General features: G+C 40.5%; 1 protein-coding gene across 7 annotated transcripts in view; it reads left to right on the top strand.

Annotated features, from left to right (window-relative positions):
• usp (retinoid X receptor ultraspiracle) overlaps positions 1-24,362 on the top strand; it is a 146,133-nt gene that overhangs the window by 99,233 nt on the left and 22,538 nt on the right. For all 7 annotated transcript variants that reach the window (XM_083113385.1, XM_083113387.1, XM_083113382.1 and 4 more), the window contains one exon: positions 21,455-21,620. In XM_083113385.1, the coding sequence (XP_082969511.1) occupies positions 21,455-21,620 (166 nt within the window). The remainder of the gene's footprint in view (positions 1-21,454; positions 21,621-24,362) is intronic.

A 24,362-nucleotide genomic window follows, 5' to 3' on the forward strand; every position in this document is an offset into this window, starting at 1 on the left:
TGCGCTGGACTCTACCCAGTGCGGCGACCCGTTCACCCAGTGATGCGTCTCTGCTCACGAACCTTTTGAAAGCTGCGTGCTCTAACTTTCTGTCTGCTTCGTGACGTGCATCCAGATTCGTCTGCGTGGTGTTGTAAGCAATGTCGTGATTTTTGCATGCGGCGTCCAACGGATTCACACCCTTGTCCCCTCTCTCCAATTTTTTCTCAAGTTTGGTACCCGGTCCGCAGTACTGGTAGCCAGGTAAATGTACGTGTTCTCGAAAAGTTTGGAGCAATCCAAATACCAGCAACTGATGAAACTGTACGATGGTCTGGACATTGCAACGTTCGCCTCGGAAATAAAACTACTCGACGATTGTCGTGAAAATTCAGTCGTTGTGTTCGACGACGCCATCCTGGAAAATCAAAATGAAATTTGCAACTTTTTCACGCAAGGTCGTCACAAAGGAATGGATTGTTTTTACCTAGCTCAAACGTTTTCCAAAATTCCAAAACAGTTAGTACGCGACAACGCTAATTTCATATGTTTGTTTCGTCAAGATCACACCAACCTCAAGCACGCGTACGATGACTACGTAGGCGGAGACATGAACTACAATCAATTTTCGGAACGCTACTGCTCTTCTTGCTGGAACGGTGACGATTTCGGATTTGCGACGATCGACATGACGAGGAAACCCAACGACGGAAAATACAGAAACAAAATCAACGACTTTCTAAACGTTGCAACGTTGTGAGAAACGACGTTTATTTATAAACGTTTATAAATAAACGTCGTTTCTCACAACGTTGCAACGTTTAGAAAGTCGTTGATTTTGTTTCTGTATTTTCCGTCGTTGGGTTTCCTCGTCATGTCGATCGTCGCAAATCCGAAATCGTCACCGTTCCAGCAAGAAGAGCAGTAGCGTTCCGAAAATTGATTGTAGTTCATGTCTCCGCCTACGTAGTCATCGTACGCGTGCTTGAGGTTGGTGTGATCTTGACGAAACAAACATATGAAATTAGCGTTGTCGCGTACTAACTGTTTTGGAATTTTGGAAAACGTTTGAGCTAGGTAAAAACAATCCATTCCTTTGTGACGACCTTGCGTGAAAAAGTTGCGAATTTCATTTTGATTTTCCAGGATGGCGTCGTCGAACGCAACGACTGAATTTTCACGACAATCGTCGAGTGGTTTTATTTCCGAGGCGAACGTTGCAATGTCCAGACCATCGTACAGTTTCATCAGTTGCTAGTATTTGGATTGCTCCAAACTTTTCGAGAACACGTACATTTACCTGGCTACCAGTACTGCGGACCGGGTACCAAACTTGAGAAAAAATTGGAGAGAGGGGACAAGGGTGTGAATCCGTTGGACGCCGCATGCAAAAATCACGACATTGCTTACAACACCACGCAGACGGATCTGGATGCACGTCACGAAACAGACAGAAAGTTAGAGCACGCAGCTTTCGAAAGGTTCGTGATCAGAGACGCATCACTGGGTGAACAGGTCGCCGCACTGGGTAGAGTCCAGCGCAGATAATTCTGCCGTGCGATGTGCGAAACAACTAAAGAAGCAGTGTTGCTAATGGAGCAGATAGAAAAATCGCTGCAGTGCGCCGATGCACAGCTGTTACGTACAACAATAAAATTAGAGAATTCAGGTCTATCTAACGTTGAGTTTTAAACGTCATGCATTATACCAGGACTAGGATTAATATGTACTAACAAGTGACTTTGTATGTAGCTACATACATATGGACTAAAAATTCGCAAAATATGAACTAACACATAAGTAAAATTACCAAAAATGCTGCAAAGAAGACTTCTTCATACGATTCCTTATTTGAGTGATTTCAAACAAAATAAAAAAATATATATATTATTTTTCATTGCATTAATGCACTGGTGGCGTTTTAACTTTTCACTTCCAAAACCCGTATACACTGGTATGGAACTGCAACGGCAGATAATAACATGCCAACGTGTTAAACCGCTACAATTGCACCATAACACTCCTCCTGAAGCAGTATTATTATTTCCTCTCTGAGATCGGCAACAGTCGGTTGCCTTTGTTGTACATTTACAAAAGATGCCGGCTTCCACAACAATAACAAGTACATATACTGCCACTAGACGATAAGCTGCGCGGCTTTTTCTTTTGTTATGAACCAGGGCCGGCGCTAGTCATTTTGCCTCCCTGGGGGGTGGCGGCAGATGCCGCTCTATTTCGACCCCCCGGTCATTACGCAGCAACAGAAAATTGAAAATCAATATATTCCTAACTAAAACATCAAAATATAAAATAAATAATGAGACTTCTTATGCTATTTCAATACTATTCAGCGCAAAAGAATATCTCGCTCGATCACAGTTTTCAATAGGCTTATCACCCATCAAAGCATGGCAATTTTAACACAGAAAACAATATGTATCGCATTAAGCAGCAAAAATAACAGCCTCCTCTATGCAATTTCTACAAGAACACGTGCCGGAGCCAGAGTTGAAATGATGTTGGAGCTACATAATTTATTTATTTTGAATAATTCCAAAATTATGAAATATGAACAATTTGTTGCTGCTGTTCGCTGCTCTCTTGCCAAAATGCTTTATTGGGATGCTAACACCATGACTGGCTTCCTCCTTCATGAACTCGTGCACGTTGCTTAGAATTTCCCGAGCTTGGCTATGCAAGGTTTTTGATTTCAACTTCGACAGAACTGGAGGCATTATGGAATTTAACGTTCATTAGCAAACACACACTTTTACATACACACACGCAATACACGCACACAACATCAAACCGGTCAAATACTTAGTATAAAATAAAAATATGGTGCTTCCAATCCAACAAAACTCACCGCCACTTTACCTGCCTTTTCCCCTTCCATGACAGAAATAGTGCTTCATTATTACAGTTGGCAACACTAGTTACTAGCTAGCCAATAAACATGCACTGCATAAAAGAAGCAAGCACTACGCCGTGCTATATTGCCACATTAGCGTCCCTACCGAACCGCAAGCTGGAGCGCTATTCAATTGTTTTCAATGATGTTTGCGCGAGTGTGTCCAGGAATGGAATGACAATGTGGCAACAATAGCGAAGGTTATCGAGCAGGGTAGAACACATGATGCTAAGAGAGAGGGGGACGAAACGAAAATTCGTTTCTACGCAACGGCAAATTTACGTGTGTGGCACTCTACCACCATCGCCATAAACACAAAACAAAAATTGGGGTAGGGTATATAAATAACATAGAGTGAAAAATAATAATAATAACAACATGTCTCGTATAACTGATTTGCCGCCCGAGCTACTATGTAAAATATTTAAACACGCAGTAAACGGAGATTGTGAGGATGTAGGGAAACTTGTAATCATAGCAAGAACGATGCCGGAATTTCGCATCCCTTGTGAAATGGTTCTCAAGGACCATCTTCGGGAGATCAGCGGCCTGAGGTGCGATAATCTCAACATTCTGCTTTCGGCTGCTGGGGAAAAATTGAACAAGAGGTCGGACGAACTGAACGAGGCGATGCAGGGAAGAAGACGGTACTCAGTAGATTGGTACAAGTCTGAGCAGGAGAAGAAAAATATCATTACGCACATCATCGCGTTTTCCGAAGCACGGACTTTCTTCCTCTGTTAAAAAAATAATAATATATATACGTGTCAAAAAAAAAAACAACTTGAAGTTGGCAATAGAAATATTTTTTTCCACACTTAGAGCACAGTTTGGTCGCACATATTTGCTTTCCCAGCACACAAGTACGACAGTGCTTTTGAAAATATTTACTTGACACAGCAATTTGGCACGTAGGGCAATTTTTTTACAGAACGCATAATGCAGAGATTTTTTGGGGGTATGTTATTTAATACCTAATGCTGTGCAATGCAAAATATAATTGTTCACTTTTTTTTTAAACTATTTTCTATTTTTTTTTCGCCAAATTATATGCTTCTAGTCTCCTATACAATACAATATACGAACAATATTGTCAACAGTATCATATTTGAGCAGGTCGCTTGTCACCTAAACACTACAGCTCACAGGTTGGTAAAATCTGACATGAAAGCAGATAATACGCTTAAGTTTTATTTATATATATAATTTTCACGGGCGTACAATATTGTCAACGGTATCATATTTGAGCAGGTCGCTTGTCACCTAAACACTACAGCTCACAGGTCGGCAAAATCTGACATGAAAGCAGATAATACGCTTATGCCTTATTTATATATATAATTTTCACGGGGCGTACAATATTGTCAACAGTATCATATTTGAGCAGGTCGCTTGTCACCTAAACACTACAGCTCACAGGTCGGCAAAATCTGACATGAAAGCAGATAATACGCTTAAGTCTTATTTATATATAATTTTCACGGGCGTACAATATTGTCAACAGTATCATATTTGAGCAGGTCGTTTGTCACCTAAACACTACAGCTCACAGGTTGGCAAAATCTGACATGAAAGCAGATAATACGCTTAAGTCTTATTTATATATATAATTTTCACGAACGTACAATATTGTTAAGAGCGTCAGTTTCCGTAGAGCTCTCTTTTTCCATCTTCCCTCTATACAGTGAAGCTGTAGAAGACACAATTAGCTAACCTAGCATAGGTTAGGTTAGGTTAGGTTAGGTTTGAGTAGGTTAGGTTAGGTTAGGTTAGGTTAGGTTAGAGTAGGTTAGGTTAGGTTAGGTTAGGTTAGGTTAGAGTAGGTTAGGTTAGGTTAGAGTAGGTTAGGTTAGGTTAGGTTAGGTTAGGTTTGAGTAGGTTAGGTTAGGTTAGGTTAGACTAGGTTAGGCTAGGTTAGGTTAGGTTAGAGTAGGTTAGGTTAGGTTAGGTTAGAGTAGGTTAGGTTAGGTTAGGTTAGAGTAGGTTAGGTTAGGTTAGGTTAGGTTAGAGTAGGTTAGGTTAGGTTAGGTTAGGTTTGAGTAGGTTAGGTTAGGTTAGGTTAGAATAGGTTAGGTTAGGTTAGGTTAGGTTAGGTTAGATTAGATTAGGTTAGGTTAGGGTGGGTGTTGGCAACTCTTTCTAGTTGTCGGGAAATGCTTTCCGTGTAAAATACAGAGAGGGAGAGGGAATGAAATTGTCGTTTTTCTAGATATCCACAGGCAAAAGCATATTTTTTTCAAATACAATATGACAGTCGCTTTTCGATACCGAAAAACTAAATACAATATGTATATATATATATTTACAATATTAATATTTATTTAACAATATCTACCTACGAATTTGCCTCGAACGAAAACATGTTATAGAAAAAACATTTTTTCAACCGTAAATTCAAAACTTTTGGCCCCGCGCGCGCGTGTGTGTGTGTGTGTGCGTGTGTGTGTGTGGCACATCGTTCCCCCGAGAGAGAAAAAGGTTTACAAAGGTCGCGATATACAAATATTGCCGGAGTTGGAAAATTACGATATGGTGTATTCGTTCATTACTGTTCCCAGCTATAAGTTTTTCTCTCTCTCTAGCCCTTGCCAACTAAAAAAAAAGTGTAGGTAGGAGTTGGTAACACCGCGAGAAAATAGAGATCATGCCTTACAAGAAAAAACCATTAAGGCAATTTTTATTTGATGACGTTGAACCCGTGCAGTGTTACCACCCATCCATCCATCTCTCTTTTACGGCAGTGCCGGCTCTCCTTGCCCAGTATATGTAGGTTGGCAAAAATTGCTTTATGCACTGTAAAGCAAACCTCAAGCAAAATTGCCAGCTCCTTGCTTTAGGCTAGGTTAGACAAAAAAAAGCTGTAGGTAGGCTGTCGGTTGTTTAACTCTTCCCTCTCTCTCTCCCCTCTCTCTTTTTTTTTTTGTAAAAGGCTATGGCAAAAATACCAGTAGGTTAGCAACCTTGCTTTATGCACTGTAAAACAAGCCTCAAGCAAGATTGCCAGCTCCTTGCTTTAGGCTAGGTTAGACAAAAAACCTTGTTGATTTTTTCGAGTAAGATGTTGGTAACACTGCGAGAAAATAGGGCTTATACCTTACAAGAGCAAACCATCAAGGCGAGCCCCACCGAGCTTTACTTTCGGGTGTAGTGTTGGCAACACTGCAAGAAAAAGGTTGCCAGCTCCTTGTTTTAGGTTAGGTTAGACCAAAAACTTTGGTGATTTTTTTCGGGTAAGAGTTGACAACACTGCGAGCCCCACCGAGCCATTTTCTGCCTTACGAGAGAAATCCATTAAGGCAAGCCCCACGAGCCCCAAATGATGATTCGAGCCCCAATTGAAGGCTTAGAACCCGGACAACTGTACTACTCATCTTCAAACTGCCCTCTTCCCGTTGACATCTCTTTCTATTCCATCGGAAGTTTTATATTCACAAGAGACTGAATCAAATCATACTCCCATATGATCAAGAGAGCTAAGTTGGCACACTGCCTTGGACGGAAGGGCTTGGGAAGACTCCCGTGGAAATTGTATCGCATGCCCTTAAGGGAAATTTGAATCAATTCAATCCCAGTCCAGGAGAGAAAATCAGCAAGCGTAAATGGGTTCTGTACCGTAAACCTATTTATGTTTAAAGTAGGCTATTTCAGTTCGCTCCAGGAATCTTTTTTTCCGGATCAATTTAAACTGTGCTAGAAAAAGGTTCTGGCCCTGTTGCGAACCCAATGAAACCCATTAAATTTATGGGTTCCTGGAACATTAACAACCCTGATTTTTAGTTTCATTGCCTTCCCCCCCTCCCTACAAGGCGGGATTAATAACTTTGGACCCCCTGGCGTTTTAGCGCGCCAACCACTCTGCCACGGAGGTCGGCAGCGCCAGATTCGAATCCAGCAACCCATGTTGCAGGAAGAGTTCGACAAGTTACAATGTAGATTCTAAAAATTCCCTCCATACCGGGATATTTATAGGTGTGAATGCTGTTGGTTTTGAAGGGCAATTTCATTGACTGCACTGCACTCATCGCTAAATTGGCCATGCACATGTAGCGAGCGGGGAACGTGCGAGCAGCGACCTCCCGATTTCCCAGCCTCGCTCCTCGTGGCGTGCAAAGAAAACTCGCTGGTTGGGTCATGGTTTGCGAGCAGTGTGTGATGTCATCTCGAATTGCAACTCATTTTCCGACATGCATGAGGGAGGAGTTTTATTGCCATCTTCCAAGTTCACCGCCCAGAATAATGTCGGCGCAGGATATAGGGAGCTTCATGCTCGTGGATTGAATAAATGAATTAATTTGGCCCAAAACTCTGATCCGAAAGTTAAAAGTACTTGGTATGGCCTTCGTAAATTTCAGGACCATCGCCACTCCCTGAACTGTCGATTGGATTCGAGTTTTGTTATTTAGCGTCGCTATTCTGCCAGTTTTGGCTAATCGCAACGATGAAGGTGGTGATTGGTGATGAAGGGACAGTCATGCCCAGACCCGTTTTCGAACCCGTGACCCCTGGCGTCGTAGCGCGCGACAGAGATTTGAGCTGTCGAAAACTAGAATATATCTTCAGTGGCCATTCTTAAATCCACCGCTGATTCTTATAGTCCACGCGTTTACTTCGTTAACGTCGAAGAACTGAAGAAAGCCGCCGCCACAAACGTGGGTGGGGATAAATAGCGGGCGAGTTGTTTTCGTCCAATCACACTCAACCTTCAGCCAATGGGCGCAGCTGTCATTCTGCTCGTCTACTCCACGTGGAGTCTCGGCCAGATGACTGCGGATACGCTGTTGCCGTACTTTGCAACTTCAATGTGGAGACCGTGGGAAGGTGCTTGTGCGCGGAGGGACAAGGTGGCGTAGAGTAAATGTGTGGCAACACTTTGCGTTGAATGTGATTGTTGCAGCTGGTGGGCGCGCTCCGTGGACTTCAAAGCCAGCCGGTCGTTAACGTAGCTAGCGCGTCGACTATACACGTAGCTGTTCTCTGACCGAAGTAAATCCGTATAAACAAAGGCACGTGACTTGCGGGATTGCTTATTGGTTTTAATTCTCTCTCAGCTCGCTCATAATTGCACTGACTGTTCATGTGGAACAGCTGCAGTCCAAGTCAACGAATAGGATCTCTCCCAAGACACGTGACTGTGCGGACCTACGTGGCAGAGTGGATAGCACAGCACTCTACAACGCCTGGAGTCCCGGGTTCAAATACCGGCCTGGGTGTGTTGTGATTGTCGCTTCATCATATCATGACTAATCCTCTTCGTCGAGATTAGCCAAAGTGACAGAAAAGCGACGCTAGATAACAAAATTCAAATCACATCGACTTCATACTTGCTGTGGACGGAGAAGATAGTACAAAGCGAGCACGATACAGTGTTGACACGTGAAGATAAATTGCTTCTGAGCAAGTAGAATTTCAGGTGAAAAGGAAAAAGATATATATCATGAAAGTATCAAAATTGCAGGGAAATTTTCAAATATCACGTATGAAATTCAAGCTCATTACTGTGGTTTCTTTCGTCGCGTAATTTATTCTCGCCCCAAAAAGAAATAGAATAGGCATTTTTATGTGGTATAGGGAGTGGCCCGTTATGAAGACACACGAATGCCAGTCAACCTTACTTTTCAGAAGTACATCCTGGACTGCATTTCCCAGACTAACGAGGAGCTCTCATCGAATCACCAGACATCCTCGTCTTCCCAGTTAGCCCAAAGAGGCAGAAACACGAAGTAAAATAAATCACTCATTCATTCAATTCACATTTTATATAAATATGACGGGAAATGTCTCGTGAGCAACACTACACAGCTAATCTAATGCTTACGAAACTTTTCATATTTATTTTATTTTACGAAAGGTATACAATTTAATATGATTTTTTTTTCAATATCTGTTATTCCCATCCGATTTTCATACATTCACGCAATCAGCGAATTACTATTTACTATACGTCAACGGGCCTACCGACCTCCGTGACTCAGTGGTTATGACACCGCGCTACGTCACCAGGGGATCGAATCCCGGCCTGGGCATGGCTGTTTTTTATGAGTGTCCATTCATCAATTTCATCATATCATCACTCATCTCCATCTTCGCAAATTAGCCAAAGGTGGCACAAAAGCGAAGTAAAATGAAACTAATCGATAAACAATAAGACACCAGGACTTCCGGGTTCGAATTCCGGCCTGGGCATGGGTGTTCTTTGTGAGTGCTGCTTCATCAGTTTCATCATATCATCACTCATCCTCACGCTCATCGTCACAACTTGCCAAAGCGACAGAAATTAACGCTAAATTTCTAAAATCGAATTAAAAATAGTCATGTGGTGGATCGAGTAGTATAGCCTCCACAAGTATATAATAATAATAATAAGTTTGGAATAAAGGGTTAATTTTATTAGTTTGCAGTAGTCATTATTGTTTAAAATTACTATTTTCATTATTTCTGCTATTCAAGCTTTATCATCAATCTACCCCCCTACTACAAAAATTTCAGGCGACGCCGAGGGAACAGAGTAGAAATCGAATAATCTGACTGATTCAAGTCACATGGCCTTCTCCACTACTCGTTCATGTATGTCGCCTTCTCTATTCGTTTTTCGCTACAATTGTATCAACAAAAACGTGTTATATGCTCGAAATAACCCAGTGTGTTGTACTGGGTGATTGTCTTTTCTTGGCATACCTGAAACAGTCTTCACTACAGAGAAATTCCCACACCCAAGGAACAAAATAAGAATTTCGTTAACTAAGAACTCTAGAAAAACAAGGACAAAGCACACCTGTTTTAAATTTGTTTTCTTGGAGGACTCGTGATCCGGCTATTGACGTGTTACATCATGAAATCAGCATAGAAATCAAGATTTGATCATGAAAAAAAATATATTTTCTAAATACACTCTGTGTGTATGTGTTCGTGTGATATATATGTAACGGTCATATCTGCTTTTTCATGCTTGAAATTTTGTCGATAAGGAAGCGTGCAGCGAACTGCTTGGTTTCAGCATGAAATATCAGGTTGCCTATTTTCTTTTCCCTTTGTAGAGAGACTTATCACTCAAGAGTCTTCAGGCACACGATTCTAGTTCTTCATAATACACATGAAGATAATGTATTGATAAATATTTAGTTCGGTGACCGCTGGTACCGATATATCTATCTGTAAAATATGCTGTTTGTGTCGATATTCGAACCCGGATCCAACAGCGCTTACGGGCATCGCCATGGAATGAAGCATTTCAGGTTCGGTGTCCGCAGCTGGGATTATTTATTTTCCGTCCGCATCGGACGAAAACTGTCCCGATTAGCGTCCGCACATAAAGTGGGATTTGATATAAACTTTTTTTTCTGTTAATCTGCAAAAGTCGTTTATATTCTTACAAAGAGGCAAATTCATATTATTTTGCGGTTCCGAAATGTTGGGACTATTCGAAAAACTTCTACAATGTTTTAAATTCTGACAAATTACATGGATTTAGAATTTCTTATGGAGTGTTCAACTGAATCTTGTGTGGTTTGCTTCGCGCTCTTGCCCATAGCTATCTGGCTTGGCACCGATAGCCTGTTTATTGACATCAGCGAAATAATAATAACCATGTTTAGGCCGGTATTCGAACCCCTGGCGTAAGAAAACTTTAATATGAAACACAGAATTTACTTGGGTGTGCTAGAAGGAACTCTAAAGAGATGTAATTTTTGTTCAGAATTTGGAATACCATACCCAGAGAGAAATTTTCGAAAAAGAAAGTATTTTCTGGAACATCCCTGAGGTCCAGCGGCATCTTAATTTTCCCAAATTTTGTTTTCTTAAACAGAAGTTCATAGTTGGTTATTGATCACTACCCATATTGTAATTTTAGATACAATACCGTGATCAGGATTCGAATTAGATTTTCATTAAGATACGAAGAAACTTCCCAAAATGTCTACCATTTTTTTTCTGCTATTCTGCAGCAACACACTTCAACATTCACTCCAAGGTGAAGAAGGAAGCCCCACCAAGAGAGGAATTTGCGTACAGAAATCTTAAGAGAAACATTGTAAAAACGAGCAAACGACAAGAGACAGTGTCTTTCATGCGATTAGATGCCGCATGGAAATGCTCGTTCGTCAACGCTGAGGAAGCAGCAAAAATAAGTCCGCGCGTATAAAAAACCTGAAGTCAATTTCCAAGGTTACTCCCAAGGCCAGATCGGTTTCCTGTTGTTTGTCTGCCTCAAGTCCCGGTATCTAAGGCGAGCGCCGATCAATTTTCAAGGAATTTTATTCCGGGACATATTGCTCGACATTTGTCTGTCCTCGTTGGAAAGTCGCGGTGACGGCATAGAGACGAATAGATGCCGAGCTGATAAAAATAAGCGTTGCATTTCCATATGCAGTTGAAGATTGAAGAGCTCCCTGCCTGGTTACTGAAGTCTTGATGTAGAAGTTCCTTCACGCGAAGCTACTGAGCCATGTATTTGTGAAGCGTTTTGCTTTTGCTTCCATGGGAATTTTTCAAGTAGATGCTGAACTGTTGGTGACTAGAAAGCGACTGCGTTCGATGTGTTTTTCCCTGTAGTCATAACTAAATTGATTGATTCATTTCAGTTTATTTTACTTCGATTTTATGCCTCTTTTACCTAATCGTGAGGATGAGTGATGATATGATGAAATTTATGAAGGGACGCTTACAAATAACACTCGAATCCTGGACCCTGGACTTTTTAAACTAACTCTCTAGCCTTCTTAAATCCGAAGGTTTATGGCTGTCGCAACACAAGCCTTCCATCTCTCCCTATCCTGGGCAAGATCAATCCAATATTTATCCTTACCGATTTCCTTTAGGTCCATCTCAACGTCATCCCTCCATCTTCGTCTTGGCCTTCCTACAAGTCTCTTACCTTTGTTTTTCATCGAGAATCCTGTAAACTCTTCTTTCCTCTCCCATTCGTGCCACGTGGCCTATCCATCTGTCTTCTTGATTTAATTTAATTATTCTAATAATATGTGGACTTTTTTAATGTAACTTAGGTCTCGAAATTTGTACACAAATTTACGCAAAGTATTCTAATATATATTAGATGGTTCAAATATGTAACTCCAAGTAAGGAAATATCAGTTGCCACTCGCTATTTATGTTTGTGCAACAAATTGAACTCGCCAAACACTGAATTCATACGATCAAATAGCCATTAAAATATTTTTATGCTACAAATATCCACAATTTAATTTGACATAGTTTTTTTTATTTGTGTATGGACGTGAACCCGACACATCAAAGTCCTACCTGAGAGCACACTGCATGATGGTCACCTTAAAACCTGCAGAAACAACTAAAATATTTACTTTGATTACGAACGCGGTGCTACTCTTATACAGGGTGTCCCAAAATGATTACCCCGATTTAAACCGCTTATAATTTTATTGCCAATATACTTACAATCACCATATTTTGCAGAGAAGCAAAAAAAAAGTGATCAGGTTTTATTTAAGACACTCGATATGAGCTCCGCCAGTCACACGCTAAATATCTAACCTGTAGTCCATCTCTTGCCACACATTTTGTAGCATTTGGGAAGTCACACTCTGAATAGCTAGACTGGTTCTTTCTCGCTCTTCGGTAACTGGAGCTCACGTTCAACTTGTTGTAGTGATTTCGTTGGTAATGCATGGAAGGCTGTGCGAATGTTTTCAACAGTCTTCGCAGATGCCGATGGTCGCCCAGCACTACTACCCCTTTCGACTGTAGAAACTTTTGCATCCAAGATTTTATCAATTTTACATCTGGTGGTTGTTTTCCATAGCGATTTTGAAACTTCCGTTGTACCGTTTTTGGTGATTTCGTCTCAGTCAGCCACTCGACACACTGAGCCTTTTCTAGTGTAGCGCCCCTAGCGACGAACCTGCATATTAATTTCACACAGCCAGAAAAACTCGACGATTGGTCCAACGCATCTGCAAGAGAAAAATCAAAATCAGTGCAATCACTAAAGAGTAAGAACATTATGAAATCAGGGTGATCATTTTGGGACGAATCTTCATTTCGTTGCGAAAAGAGAAATGTGTGCAGTGCAAAAAGTTCTGTTTTGTATCGAGGATAAACCAAGTCTGTATCACGCACGCATCAGAATAGAGTATTAGCCTAATGTAGGTTGTTGTACAGCAAAGGCGCCGTCTTTCTCTCAGGTGTCTGCAGTGCTCAAAGTTGTGGCAACGTGGGGTTGATATCCCACACTTAAGAAAATTCTCTAAAGCATCCGCCACTAGGATAATTTGCATAGACATCCTCCCAGCTTTTATTTCCCCAAACTGGCAAAGCATCCTCCCCCAGGTAGGAATTTCCACTTGGAACACTTCCCTTCAGTCATAAAAACTCGTTTTTACCTTTTATTATTTTTCAAATCATAAAACTGAAATTGGCCGGGTTTGAATCCCGGCCTGGGCATGGATGTTTGTGAGTGTCCGTTCATCAATTTCATCATGTCATCACTCATCCCCATCTTCGCAAATTAGCCAAAAGTGGCACAAAGAAATAAAGCAAGTCAATCAATAAAACTGAAATTGAATTTCAAATGTCGTTGCAGTGTTGTCAAGTTCAGACTTCCGAGTCCACTATTTAATTAGAAACCGGATACGACTTGTTTCCTTTCCCTAAACATCTATCACTTTACTGATGAATAGTTCTTTGTACTTTTTCACGATGCACAGGTACAGTTAATTTGCTGTCTTTCATGGCACCCTTCATCCATATTTGTACGCTACAATTTCATCACTAGAACTATTTGAAGTTATCCTGGTGTGTCGCGGGGGGCGCCCTTTTTGTACAGTGATTCTCAAACATACAGGGACACAAAATTTACAGATCCAGGAACTATCTTCAGGTGTACTTGCAGTCGTTCCACACGTTCAGTCAAGTGAAACACTGTGGTGTAAGATACTGTAAAATATGAAGATTTTCCCAAAATATTAGGAAATGTGAATTTTTTTTGCGAATAGGATTCTATAGTGGAACCACGAGCAAAACAACCTGCGCAAACCCGCGAGTCCTGTGTACCGTACCCCCGCGAGAAGGGGAGGGGGAGAGTTGACCATGCTTCCTTATGGCCCGAGGTGGAGGGAAGAAGGGAAAACTGCGCGGGGACTTGTCGTCCCAAGGTTTTTTTTTTCCTTGTGGTCGATCTATACACCCTTCGAAACGAAAACATTTGTAGTTTTTCATCACTAGAGTGGCTCCTTGAGGCTCAACTCGTTTGGGATGTTACGGAAATAATCGCGCTATAGCACACCCTTCGCCACCCGCCTCCGCTTCTCGAAAAAGAAACCTTACAACGCATCGTCCGTGGAGTTATTAATTAAGTTCGGCGCGTTTTGAATAAAACGCATTGTCGTCGTTCCTCTGAAGCAAATTGTGTGTGTGCCAGAGACTGAATCCCGCCAAGCTTGGAGCAAACAATGCAGCCAACCATTCAGGTCTTATTCCCCCCTTTTTTTATGCAGGACTTTTGATTCTGTTACCGTGTGCGTCGAACGTGTTTCAAGGTTGTGTCGGTGAATGGACACAGACACAATAAACTTGCGGAAAACTGGCACTTTGCGTGATTCGTTGGCGCATGCGCGGAGAAATTCCTCGCGGTTTGCTCTTCAAGCCACATTGCTTTGCCAACTGCTACATTGTCACATACCACAAATGAATTTGTGCTCTCCTGCCTAAGGTGACCAGACGTCCCGTACTAGACGGGACAGTCCCTTTTTGAATCCCTGTCCCGATTTTCGGAACGTAAAACGGGACGTCAAACTGTCCCTTTTTTGTGACAATGACTTATCGGCGGTATAGAAGTAACTGCTGCAACAATATAAAAAAGGTAAAGTGTTCCCCTGTGCATAGCACCACGCCATGAAGGCGTATAGGGGGTGTGGGGGTAACGCCCCACACTTTCTTGATCCGGTCGTGAGTGGGGGTGATGTGATCAGCATCACGCCCCTGACCGCCTTTACCCCCCAGGGTTTCCCCCAGGTACCCATGTTATTCGACGCTGGGTAGGCGCCGGGGCCGCTTCCACCGTTAGAAAAGTTCCCGGATTTGAACCGGCCGGGGATCGAACCCGGGACCTTGAGCATGGTAGTCAGACGCGTTACCGACTGAGCCACCGCGGCCACTGCAACAATATACCTTCTGTATTATTACTGTGAACTATGGCATTGTTGGGTACAAATTATTTCACATTTTAATGTCCACAATATGCCATATTTCATTTTTCTAAAAATATTGGAGTTTTTCTCTGTTTGCCTGAAACGAGTGTTTTCGTTCATGAATGGTTTGCGGACATGTGACAAGAACGCTCTTTTAGTACAAATTTTGAAAGCTATGTAGATTAGCAAAGTGAACTTTAATCAAACTTCTACAAAATGTTATTTGAAAAGAGTAAACAAATTAAAGTAACCCCCCACATCCAAGATGGCGGCCGTGTCCCAATTACTGTGCATCAGGTAAGACTATGTCCCTTGACCATTGTTGTATCCCCAGATCGCTCATAATTCACATTTCAGAGCTACAAGGTTATAAAGGAACCTATGAGTCATCCCCCCTCCCACCTCTCTCTCTCTCTCTCTCTCTGTCTGTGTATGTGTGTGTGTGTATATATATATATATATATATATATATATATATATATATATATATATATTTTATAAATAAATACAAATTTACCATTTCTGTGGCCTAGCGCGTTGAGTAATTGACTCACAATGTCGGTGCATGTCTCTCTTCATTAATATCATGATTCATCCTCACCGTTGCTATTGGCCAAAACTAGCGGGAAAACAATCGTAGGGAGTTAAATATACATAAAATTGCAGAAGTACAAATTACGAGCGCTGGGAACAACGAAGCACACCCTTTCTGACGGAAATGAGGTGGCACAACTTCACATGTGAGATCCAATTGCTGAACACACTCGTCATAGAAGCGTCTCATGTAGCAACCAATCACCGAGGACGAAATGCTGTGGCTTCACCTGATTCTGCAACAACTGCAAAAATAACGCAATGTGCTTACTTAACGTGCAACTCTGGCATCGTTCTTATTTCCCACAATGCAAGCTAATAAGTATGAAGGTCAACCGCATATCCCTTCCACATGTTAGACCAATTCGCCGTCAAGAAACTACTAAATATGTACAAAACTCAAAATGTTTCGAAAGTCGTATCGCCGTAACTTGAATCGCTGATAACATGAAAACTAAAACATTTCATTTTTTCGTGGGAGAAAGAGTCCTGTACTCCATAAGTCAGTTTACGTTGATGATTTAAATATGTATAGATCGACCACAAGGAAAAAAACCTTGGGACGAGAAGTCCCCGCGCAACTTTCCCTTCTTCCCTCCACCTCGGGCCATAAGGAAGCATGGTGAACTTTCCCCCTCCCTTACTCGCGGGGGTACGGTGCACATGACTCGCGGGTCTGCGCAGGTTGTTTTGCTCGTGGTTCCACTATACTGCGGCATATTTATAGACAGGGTTAGAAAAACTTTCAGGCGCCAGTCCCTTTTTCTCAGGCGTGAGTCTTTTTTTTTTTTTTTTTTTGACAAATATGGTCTAAGAAAGCCATGGATAATGTATGATAAAGCTAAACATTTTGAAATATGATCTTAAAACGTTTAATTTATTAATTAATACAAGATTGGATTAAATGTAATTAATTCTTGCGCCAGGGTTTCATTCCTAATGAAGGCTCAACTGGCAGCAGCATGAATAAGTGGTCGCCTCATCATATCATTATGCATCCTCATCGTCGCGATTAGCCAGAAGTTGTAAAAAAGCGACGCTAAGTAAGAAAAAAAAACAATTGAAATTTCGTGAGTTGGACAATGTTATAGTGTGGTTTGTGATCACAAGGGACACTAGCGTACGCTGGATATTGCGTTCTAGAGGGATGTATGGATGAGTTAATATATTTCGTAATTACAATTTTTAACCTTTATTTTAAAAAACAAAGACAAAAAGTGGTAATCGGGGATCATATTAACGGGGTTTGCATTTGATTTTCCCCATTTTTGTACTGCTGTCATTTGATCTTTTATTTTTAAAATTATCGTAAGGTGCTCTAGCCCCAACAGCCCCTCTCTGCGAACGCCAGTGGAGGGGAGTTCATGTGTAGCCCTTTTAGTTTGGGGAATATCGATAAGGTGAGCTAAAGAGGTAGCATTTTGGCCGTAGGCCGGGAGCGCACAAACAAAAGGCTGCGTGCTCTTGTGGTTAAAAATGTATACCACGAGCGCACAAAATTCATGGCGATGTTGCCACGTTGTGCCAACTGTTTTTGTCTTTCATATATATCATATATTATGTGAATGGCTATATTCATAACATAAGACGGGCAATGTATCGCTGCAGAAGGAGGGAGACACCAGCAGACCCCAGATACATAGTCGAAGCTAAGCTAACCTAACCTCAGAGTTATCACTAAAGAGGAAGACTGCCTCCCCGATGGCGCAGTGGTAGCATCGTCGCCTTGCAATCAAGGTGTTCAGGGTTCGATACCTGGTGGAGGCACAAGTGGTTCCGATCCCACTTTAAACTGTAGGTCCAGTCCCGATTAGCCTTCCTGTGCATAAAGTGGACTTAAAACACCAAATCAATCAATCAACTAAAGAGGAAGATATAATTGGTACTATATATGTGTAATACTTGATATTTGAGTTTTTATGCAATTAAATGATCCTCTCTCTACACAGAGCAGCCATAACACAATTATAGATGTGGCAACGCAGCATTGGATGTTGTGCACTCGTGGCACCTTTCATATACCACGAGCGCACACTTTCACATTTTTGTGCGCTAGTGGATTGCACCCAACATTTTAGAGGCAAAGTCCGGTAGCATCATGTGTGAGATTGTGTTCAGATTTACGTGATTATTTTGCCTTTTTTGTCACAGGTAGTGTTACTTTTTAATAGTTAAGGGGGATTCTTGGTTATTTTGAGAACACCGTGAACTTCGTTAGGGTCTTTTGTGTGTTGAACTTGATAATTGTTTTTCATATTGTGTATCTGAGTGGTCAGTGCAAGGCAGTTCGAAAGCAGAGGTCCTAGGCTCGAATCCGGTTACTTTGATTGTGTTCTATTCAACTCCTCTTTTATCCTGATCGTCGCGATATGCCTAAAGAGGTCGAAAAGTGACGTAAGAGAGTCAAAATGCATATAATGTATAGTCATCTATTCACTATTTTACAACAAAGGCAGGAGTGTAAAGATGGGTTTTCACCCAAAATGTTCCGAAATTTGATATTCCTGCATATTTTTAGAGGCTGTTGAGGGATTTGGCTGGACACATCAGATCTTTTGCTACATTTTTTAACGTACTTTTCTTCACACTTTTTTGTTTCGTGCCTCGATTTGGCTCTACAAACCTTCGAAAAAGGCAGTTTTTTTTCCAGAAAATATGCATCCTGGCTGAATAAGGTCACAATGAACTAAATATGACTTTCAATAAATAATCTGCTAGTTATACACATTGTGTGTCTGAATGAGACTCGTATAGTATGGAAAAGTTGATTTTTAAATATTATACATTATTCTATAAAACCTAAGTCTCGTGTCGGGTCGATTTTTAAAAGGCCGTCAGTGCAAGGCATAGATTTTGGCGTTGACAGGCTCGTTGCCATGTTTGAAATTGAGTGGACGCAGATCCTGCGCATTAATCGAAGGCGGGGGTTGGTGATTATTTTCTCCGTAATTATTTCAAGGTCGTTTCCTCTAACTGCGGAGGGAGGCGCATGGTACTCGCTCTCCACCATCTTTGTAGAGTTTTCTCTAATTAACTTTCCAACCCCCACCTACAACGAGTATACCAAAGGCGGGTGTTGTTCGTCCAAGGGAAATGCAGCGAAAAATTGATTCTATAAAGAGCTTTTCGGCAAGGTAGAATGGGAGTAATACGTCGGAACGATTTTTTCGATAGTAGCTGTTTTTTAGGGAAACTTGTTTTTTATTATGAATTTAATTTTCAAAACCATGTATGCTATTGCATAGACACTCATGACGATGTCGATATGTAAAAAAATAAATGTTCGAAATGATCTCGAAAATATCTTCGATGATACCGTCAAAACCTCTTGATTTTTTCCTGGGCATGCATCTCTGGCCCGTACCCAAGGGAGCGTCCATGGGGGCCAACAACCCCCCTCGAACTGTGAAATATTTAAATGTGAACCTAGATAAATATATGGGTTTGTTGTAGAGAGAGAGGCTTCAGAAGTCTTCAGTCTGCAATATTGGGAAATTTTAGTTTCATAAGCTAGGCCTCGGAAGTTGAAGGCCTATAATTTGCTCAAAAAAAGATAAAAAGACCTAAAAATGTCAAAAAAAAAGGACCTAAAACGGAATAAAGGATGTATAAATGTGATCCAAATTAATTAATAACTTCAGTTTTAATTACATATTTAATGAATAAAAAATACAAAATTCTGGTGGTTTGGAACATACAGTGCGAAAAAACTATATGAATGAATGCATCTTCTTTGTCCAAAAATGTTTTTTTCTCTCGTTTCATGGATAGTTCAAATATATATGTATATTTCTTTACTACAGAAAGGATGTTTAAGAGGTGATGAACTGATGATGATTCGAATTTAGACTGGGCAGTAAAAACGTAATAGAAAGAAGGTGAAGTTGCAAAAAAAAAGCCGTTAAGACCTAAAAAAAGGCTTAAATAGGACCAATAAGCCAAAAAACGCCGAAAAGGCAAAAAAGGACACATAAAGCCCACCTTTTTCTGGCCTGCAATGACCCAAAATGAACATATATTATGTTGGGCCTCGTCTTCGGACACTGGGGGGGAAAAAATGATTTTTCCTCAACTTCCGAGCCCTATTCATAACACCGTTGATGCAAGGCTAGACGTCTCTATTTAGTCTTTACAGTCCATTCCTGAGATAACCTGCAGCATTCTGGCAAGAAATTCCACACGTTTCCCTGAATTATACGTTCCACAATTTGATTTCAATAGAAGCAAACAACAAGTTCTTTTACCGCGTTCCCCCACAACTCAGTGTGCATTAAGTCTAATATTGCAACTCTACTATTGTACGTTAAGCTCTACTGTAATATTACCATAGCATTGATGATCACATCTAATACTCCAACAGCATTTTGCCGACTATCGAGGCGGAGTGGTTAGCACAATGCACTACAATGCCAGCGATCCCGTTTTCCAATCCCAACCTGCGCGTGTGTGTTCCTTATATCACTCATCCTCATCGTTGCGATTAGGCAAACTTGGAAGAAAAGCGACGTAAAATAACCTAATTCAATCAACCGCATAGCATTTCAGGGGGGTTTCACATTTTCGGATCCCCCCGTTCAAAAAAAAATATCCTTGGTTCGGTCCTGGTGCATCTATCTTCATCTAATCATCATTCTTGATTATTTTCATGATTAGCTTACATGCATTAGCGTACGAAGGATTTTTTTTTTTCCGGAGGAATACGGAATTGCAAAGGTGGATATTACATTATCTGGGCTGGGGGTGGGATACACGATAAAGTATTTCTTAATTACCTTTTTCAACCTTCATTTTAAAAGTTTTTGAAGGACAAAAATAGTAATCCAGGGTCAATTTAAGTCTAGTTTGCTTACCACATTGTTTTTCACTGCGTTCATTACTGGTTTGATTTGAAAACGTCAATTTTTCTCAAAATTTCAGGAGGGGTTGTAGCTCTATCAGCTCCCCCCTGTGTACACCAGTCTTTACCGAGGAAAAAAGGGTCGCAAAATAATAAAGAATCATTGTGTCTATTTTTTTCATTGAATAAATGCCTTGAAATCTGACAAAATAAAAAATATATAATTGTACCAGATATTTGCATTGTGGTGCTCAAGTGTCCCCAATATATTAATGGTAATTATTAGAGACCTGATTTTAAAGGGAAAAACTTTTCCTCTAAAAACGACAAAAAAGGGAAAATTATTGCCAAAAATAGGGGGGGAAATACTATTTTCTTGTACTCCACTAAAAATACTATTGTAAATGAAAGTGCAATATATACCATTCATATATTGTGCTTTCATTTAAAATAATATTTTTAGTGGAGTGCAAAAATAAACTATAGTCCTTTTTCATTTCCTTTGTTTGAAGGTAAAGTACAGCGAATAATTCGATCAAATCTTCCTTTCAAAGATTTTTTTTTTAAAAAAAAGGGGGGCAAAGGAATGTATGCTGAAAAACTAGTCAATAAAGGGACCAGAAAGGAAAATGTTTTAAAGAAGAGGAAAAAAGGGAATGTGGGCTGAAAAAGGGGGAAAAATGGAAGTCAAAACCATGTAATCTTATTGATGAAAGATAATTATCAACACTGTTGTTATTTATTCCATGATTCGTGTTGAAAAATAATAAAGGACTTCCTTTAAAATCCAGTCCCTAGTGATTCTACTACTACTACAGTACCATTTACTTTTATATCAACGACCTCCCCCCCAAAAAAAAAATCCTAGTAACACCCATTGTCATCAATCTTATTGTTGATATTCAGACATGAACATTCATAAGCAGTCATCTGAATCTTGAGTAATGTGTGCTATTTCTCTCTTCTTTTTAGCTGTGAAGGCTGCAAAGGTTTCTTCAAACGAACAGTGCGAAAGGATCTCTCGTATGCATGCAGAGAAGACAGGAACTGCATAATAGACAAACGACAACGCAATAGATGTCAATACTGCCGCTACCAGAAGTGCCTGGCAATGGGGATGAAACGAGAGGCTGTGCAGGTATTAATACAGCGTTTGGCTCAGATGAAGCATACAATTTTTGGTTGGGGATGTTAATTATCACTTCACAGCTACTCGCAAGTGAGGTTCTACGAAATATTCACTACATTATTAAAATTATTAAACGTGCCGTAACAGTTTCAGTGAATGTGGTATCGACGTTCTTCTGGAGTATTTACATGCAACTTGAGAAATATCACATTGTATATAAATACTCTTAAAATATGTGGAACTGAAATTGTTGCATAATGGAAGATTGAAGCTTGCTTTAGGTATGTTTCAATAAGTTTATGAATAATATTGTAACATTGCAGACACAATTGTATATTCGCTATTTTTCATGAAAAGTTATTGTGGTCTGATCCAACATTTGTGATATTTGTGTATAATCCAGAGGCCATGGGTTCAATTCCTAATGAAGTCAGTTAGTGGTTAGTGTCAAACTTTAACTCTTTGCGGCTCAGGAGTTGGATAAATTTCCCGACCCTTCCGGCGCGGAGAAGGTTCGAAATTTTTTTTTTACATTAACACTTTTAATATCTTTTATTTTGACATAAGAATACATATTTTCATAATATTTCTTAAATTCTATTGTAATTGTAATTTTAATTTGAAAAAAACTGGTGGTTATCAGCACTAACCACCACGCAAATGTAACATGTTTTTTTTATGCAACATATGTGAATGAAAATTGTGAAATACAAAGGTTTTCTTTACCTAAATTCAACTTCAATTTCGGTGAAAGGTTTGGAAACAGTCTTTATCCTTCCGCAAACAAAGGGGCACATTACAAACACTGCACATCCATATTGTGCGGACTGGATTGCTCTTCGTGCTACACTTAGCACATCTTCTTGATGTGGACCTCTTAGGTTGATGGCTTGCACTCTGGTTCCTAATACTCGGCATGACACTAGGTTTGTGGCGCTTTATTTCTACACTTCTGTTTGGGGGAGTGTGTGGAGTTGTTATTCTTTTGGAGAGCAAACCTATATATACATCCCTCCTAAATTCCTTGTTAGTGAACTTCTCACCTTCAATTTGATTGTGAATAATAAAAGCATTTGTTAGAGCTGCATCAAGAAAGTGAAAAAATAATCTCAAGTACCATTTCTTACTTTTGCGGTCAATCTGGTAATCATTCTTCAGTCGATCAAAATTATCGACAAAATTCATATTTTCATTGTACTCCTTCACAATCTTTGGGCAGGGCACATCTGAAATAGTACCATCTTTTGCCTTCCTACTGATGGTTATTGTATCATTGGGATTGTGGAAATTAGACAAAAAGTTCACTGCTCGTTTATCCTTCCATCTTATCATTGTTATGTCATCATCGGACTGTTGCCAATCATATTCTCCTCTCTTTAGTTCCTTCTCCGCTTTGAGACTAGGTAGGAACTTCCGTGCAGGATTCACTGTCCCACATGCAAAAATATTTTTGGCTTTTAGAGTTAGCAGCAGCTCATAGCTATTGAAGTAGTTGTCTACAAATAGAACATGGTTTTTATCAATAAAATCATGACAGAGACTGAGAACAACTCGGGAAGCCAACCCTTTCTCACCTTGATCGCTTGTTTTCCCAGTATAGATTTCGAACCTGTGGTTATATCCAGACGAGTCACAGAGCATCCATATCTTGAAACCTCTTTTGATTGGCTTATCCCTCATGAATTGCTTCATACTAGATCTTCCTTTGAATTTTACCATCGATTCATCGACGACAAGTTTCTGATAAGCTTTGTAGTTTTGCGCGAAAGAGTGTGCCAGATTGTTCAGAAATGGTCGGAGTTTATATAATCTATCAAATTGTGGATCACGATGCTCTGGTTGAACAGCATTGTTGTTGAAATGTGTGTGACCCAACAGCCAACCAAACCTTTTTACACTCATTAGTTTTGAAATATAATAGTCATGCCAGTCTGGTTTTGATGACCAATAATCTCTGTAACTTGACATTCGTTTGAGACCCATAAAAATGTTCATTCCTATAAATACTCGAATTTCATCCATGTCTGTCGGTTGGAAGGGCTTACCTTGTTGTGTAGCATATAAGTTCGTGTGAAACACAATATGATTGAGCAGCTCATCATTGAAAAAGAGTGAAAAAATTGCAAGAGGGCTCTTATCTTGCAGTTCCTTCACAGCATCAGTCGGTCCCACCCTACTTGAGAAATGTGGCACTGGAGTTGTTTGATGAGATGTCTGATCCCAGATTGGTGACATTGTTACATGAACCAATGGCACAATTGGAGTACTCACTGCGACCTCATTGGAACCATCCTGTTGTCTGACGCTCATTGATGCACTAACACAACCTGTGGCACTTTGTGTTGATGTCGAAGGTCCTTCGTTAGTAGGAATATTGCACCCAAGAAATTCATCTTCAGAGGACGTTTCTGCAATGCACATTCCTTCTGCACTTATTTCTGGGTGAAAAGTGGGATCTGCATCTGAATCATCACTACTGAAGTCCAAATCTGAGCCTGAGGGTATGTCCTCAGCATTAAAAAAAGTCTTGAATATCCTGATCAGTCAGCCTCTCCATGATTCTAGGAAATATGTAAACTTTACACAGAGTTCCGAAAGCAACCAAATCTGCGCGGTGGTCAGCAACACTAACCACCTACATATGAAGAGTTCCTTTGTGAACGACCGCACAAACACCTCCACTTCTTGGCACAGACGTAGCCACGGTAATGGGGAAATATAAAAGCACAGTGGATTCGGCAGAAAACGAAA

Source organism: Lepisma saccharinum, chromosome 27 (assembly GCF_977018435.1).
Source record: "Lepisma saccharinum chromosome 27, izLepSacc3.1, whole genome shotgun sequence".
NCBI classification, from domain to species: domain Eukaryota; kingdom Metazoa; phylum Arthropoda; class Insecta; order Zygentoma; family Lepismatidae; genus Lepisma; species Lepisma saccharinum.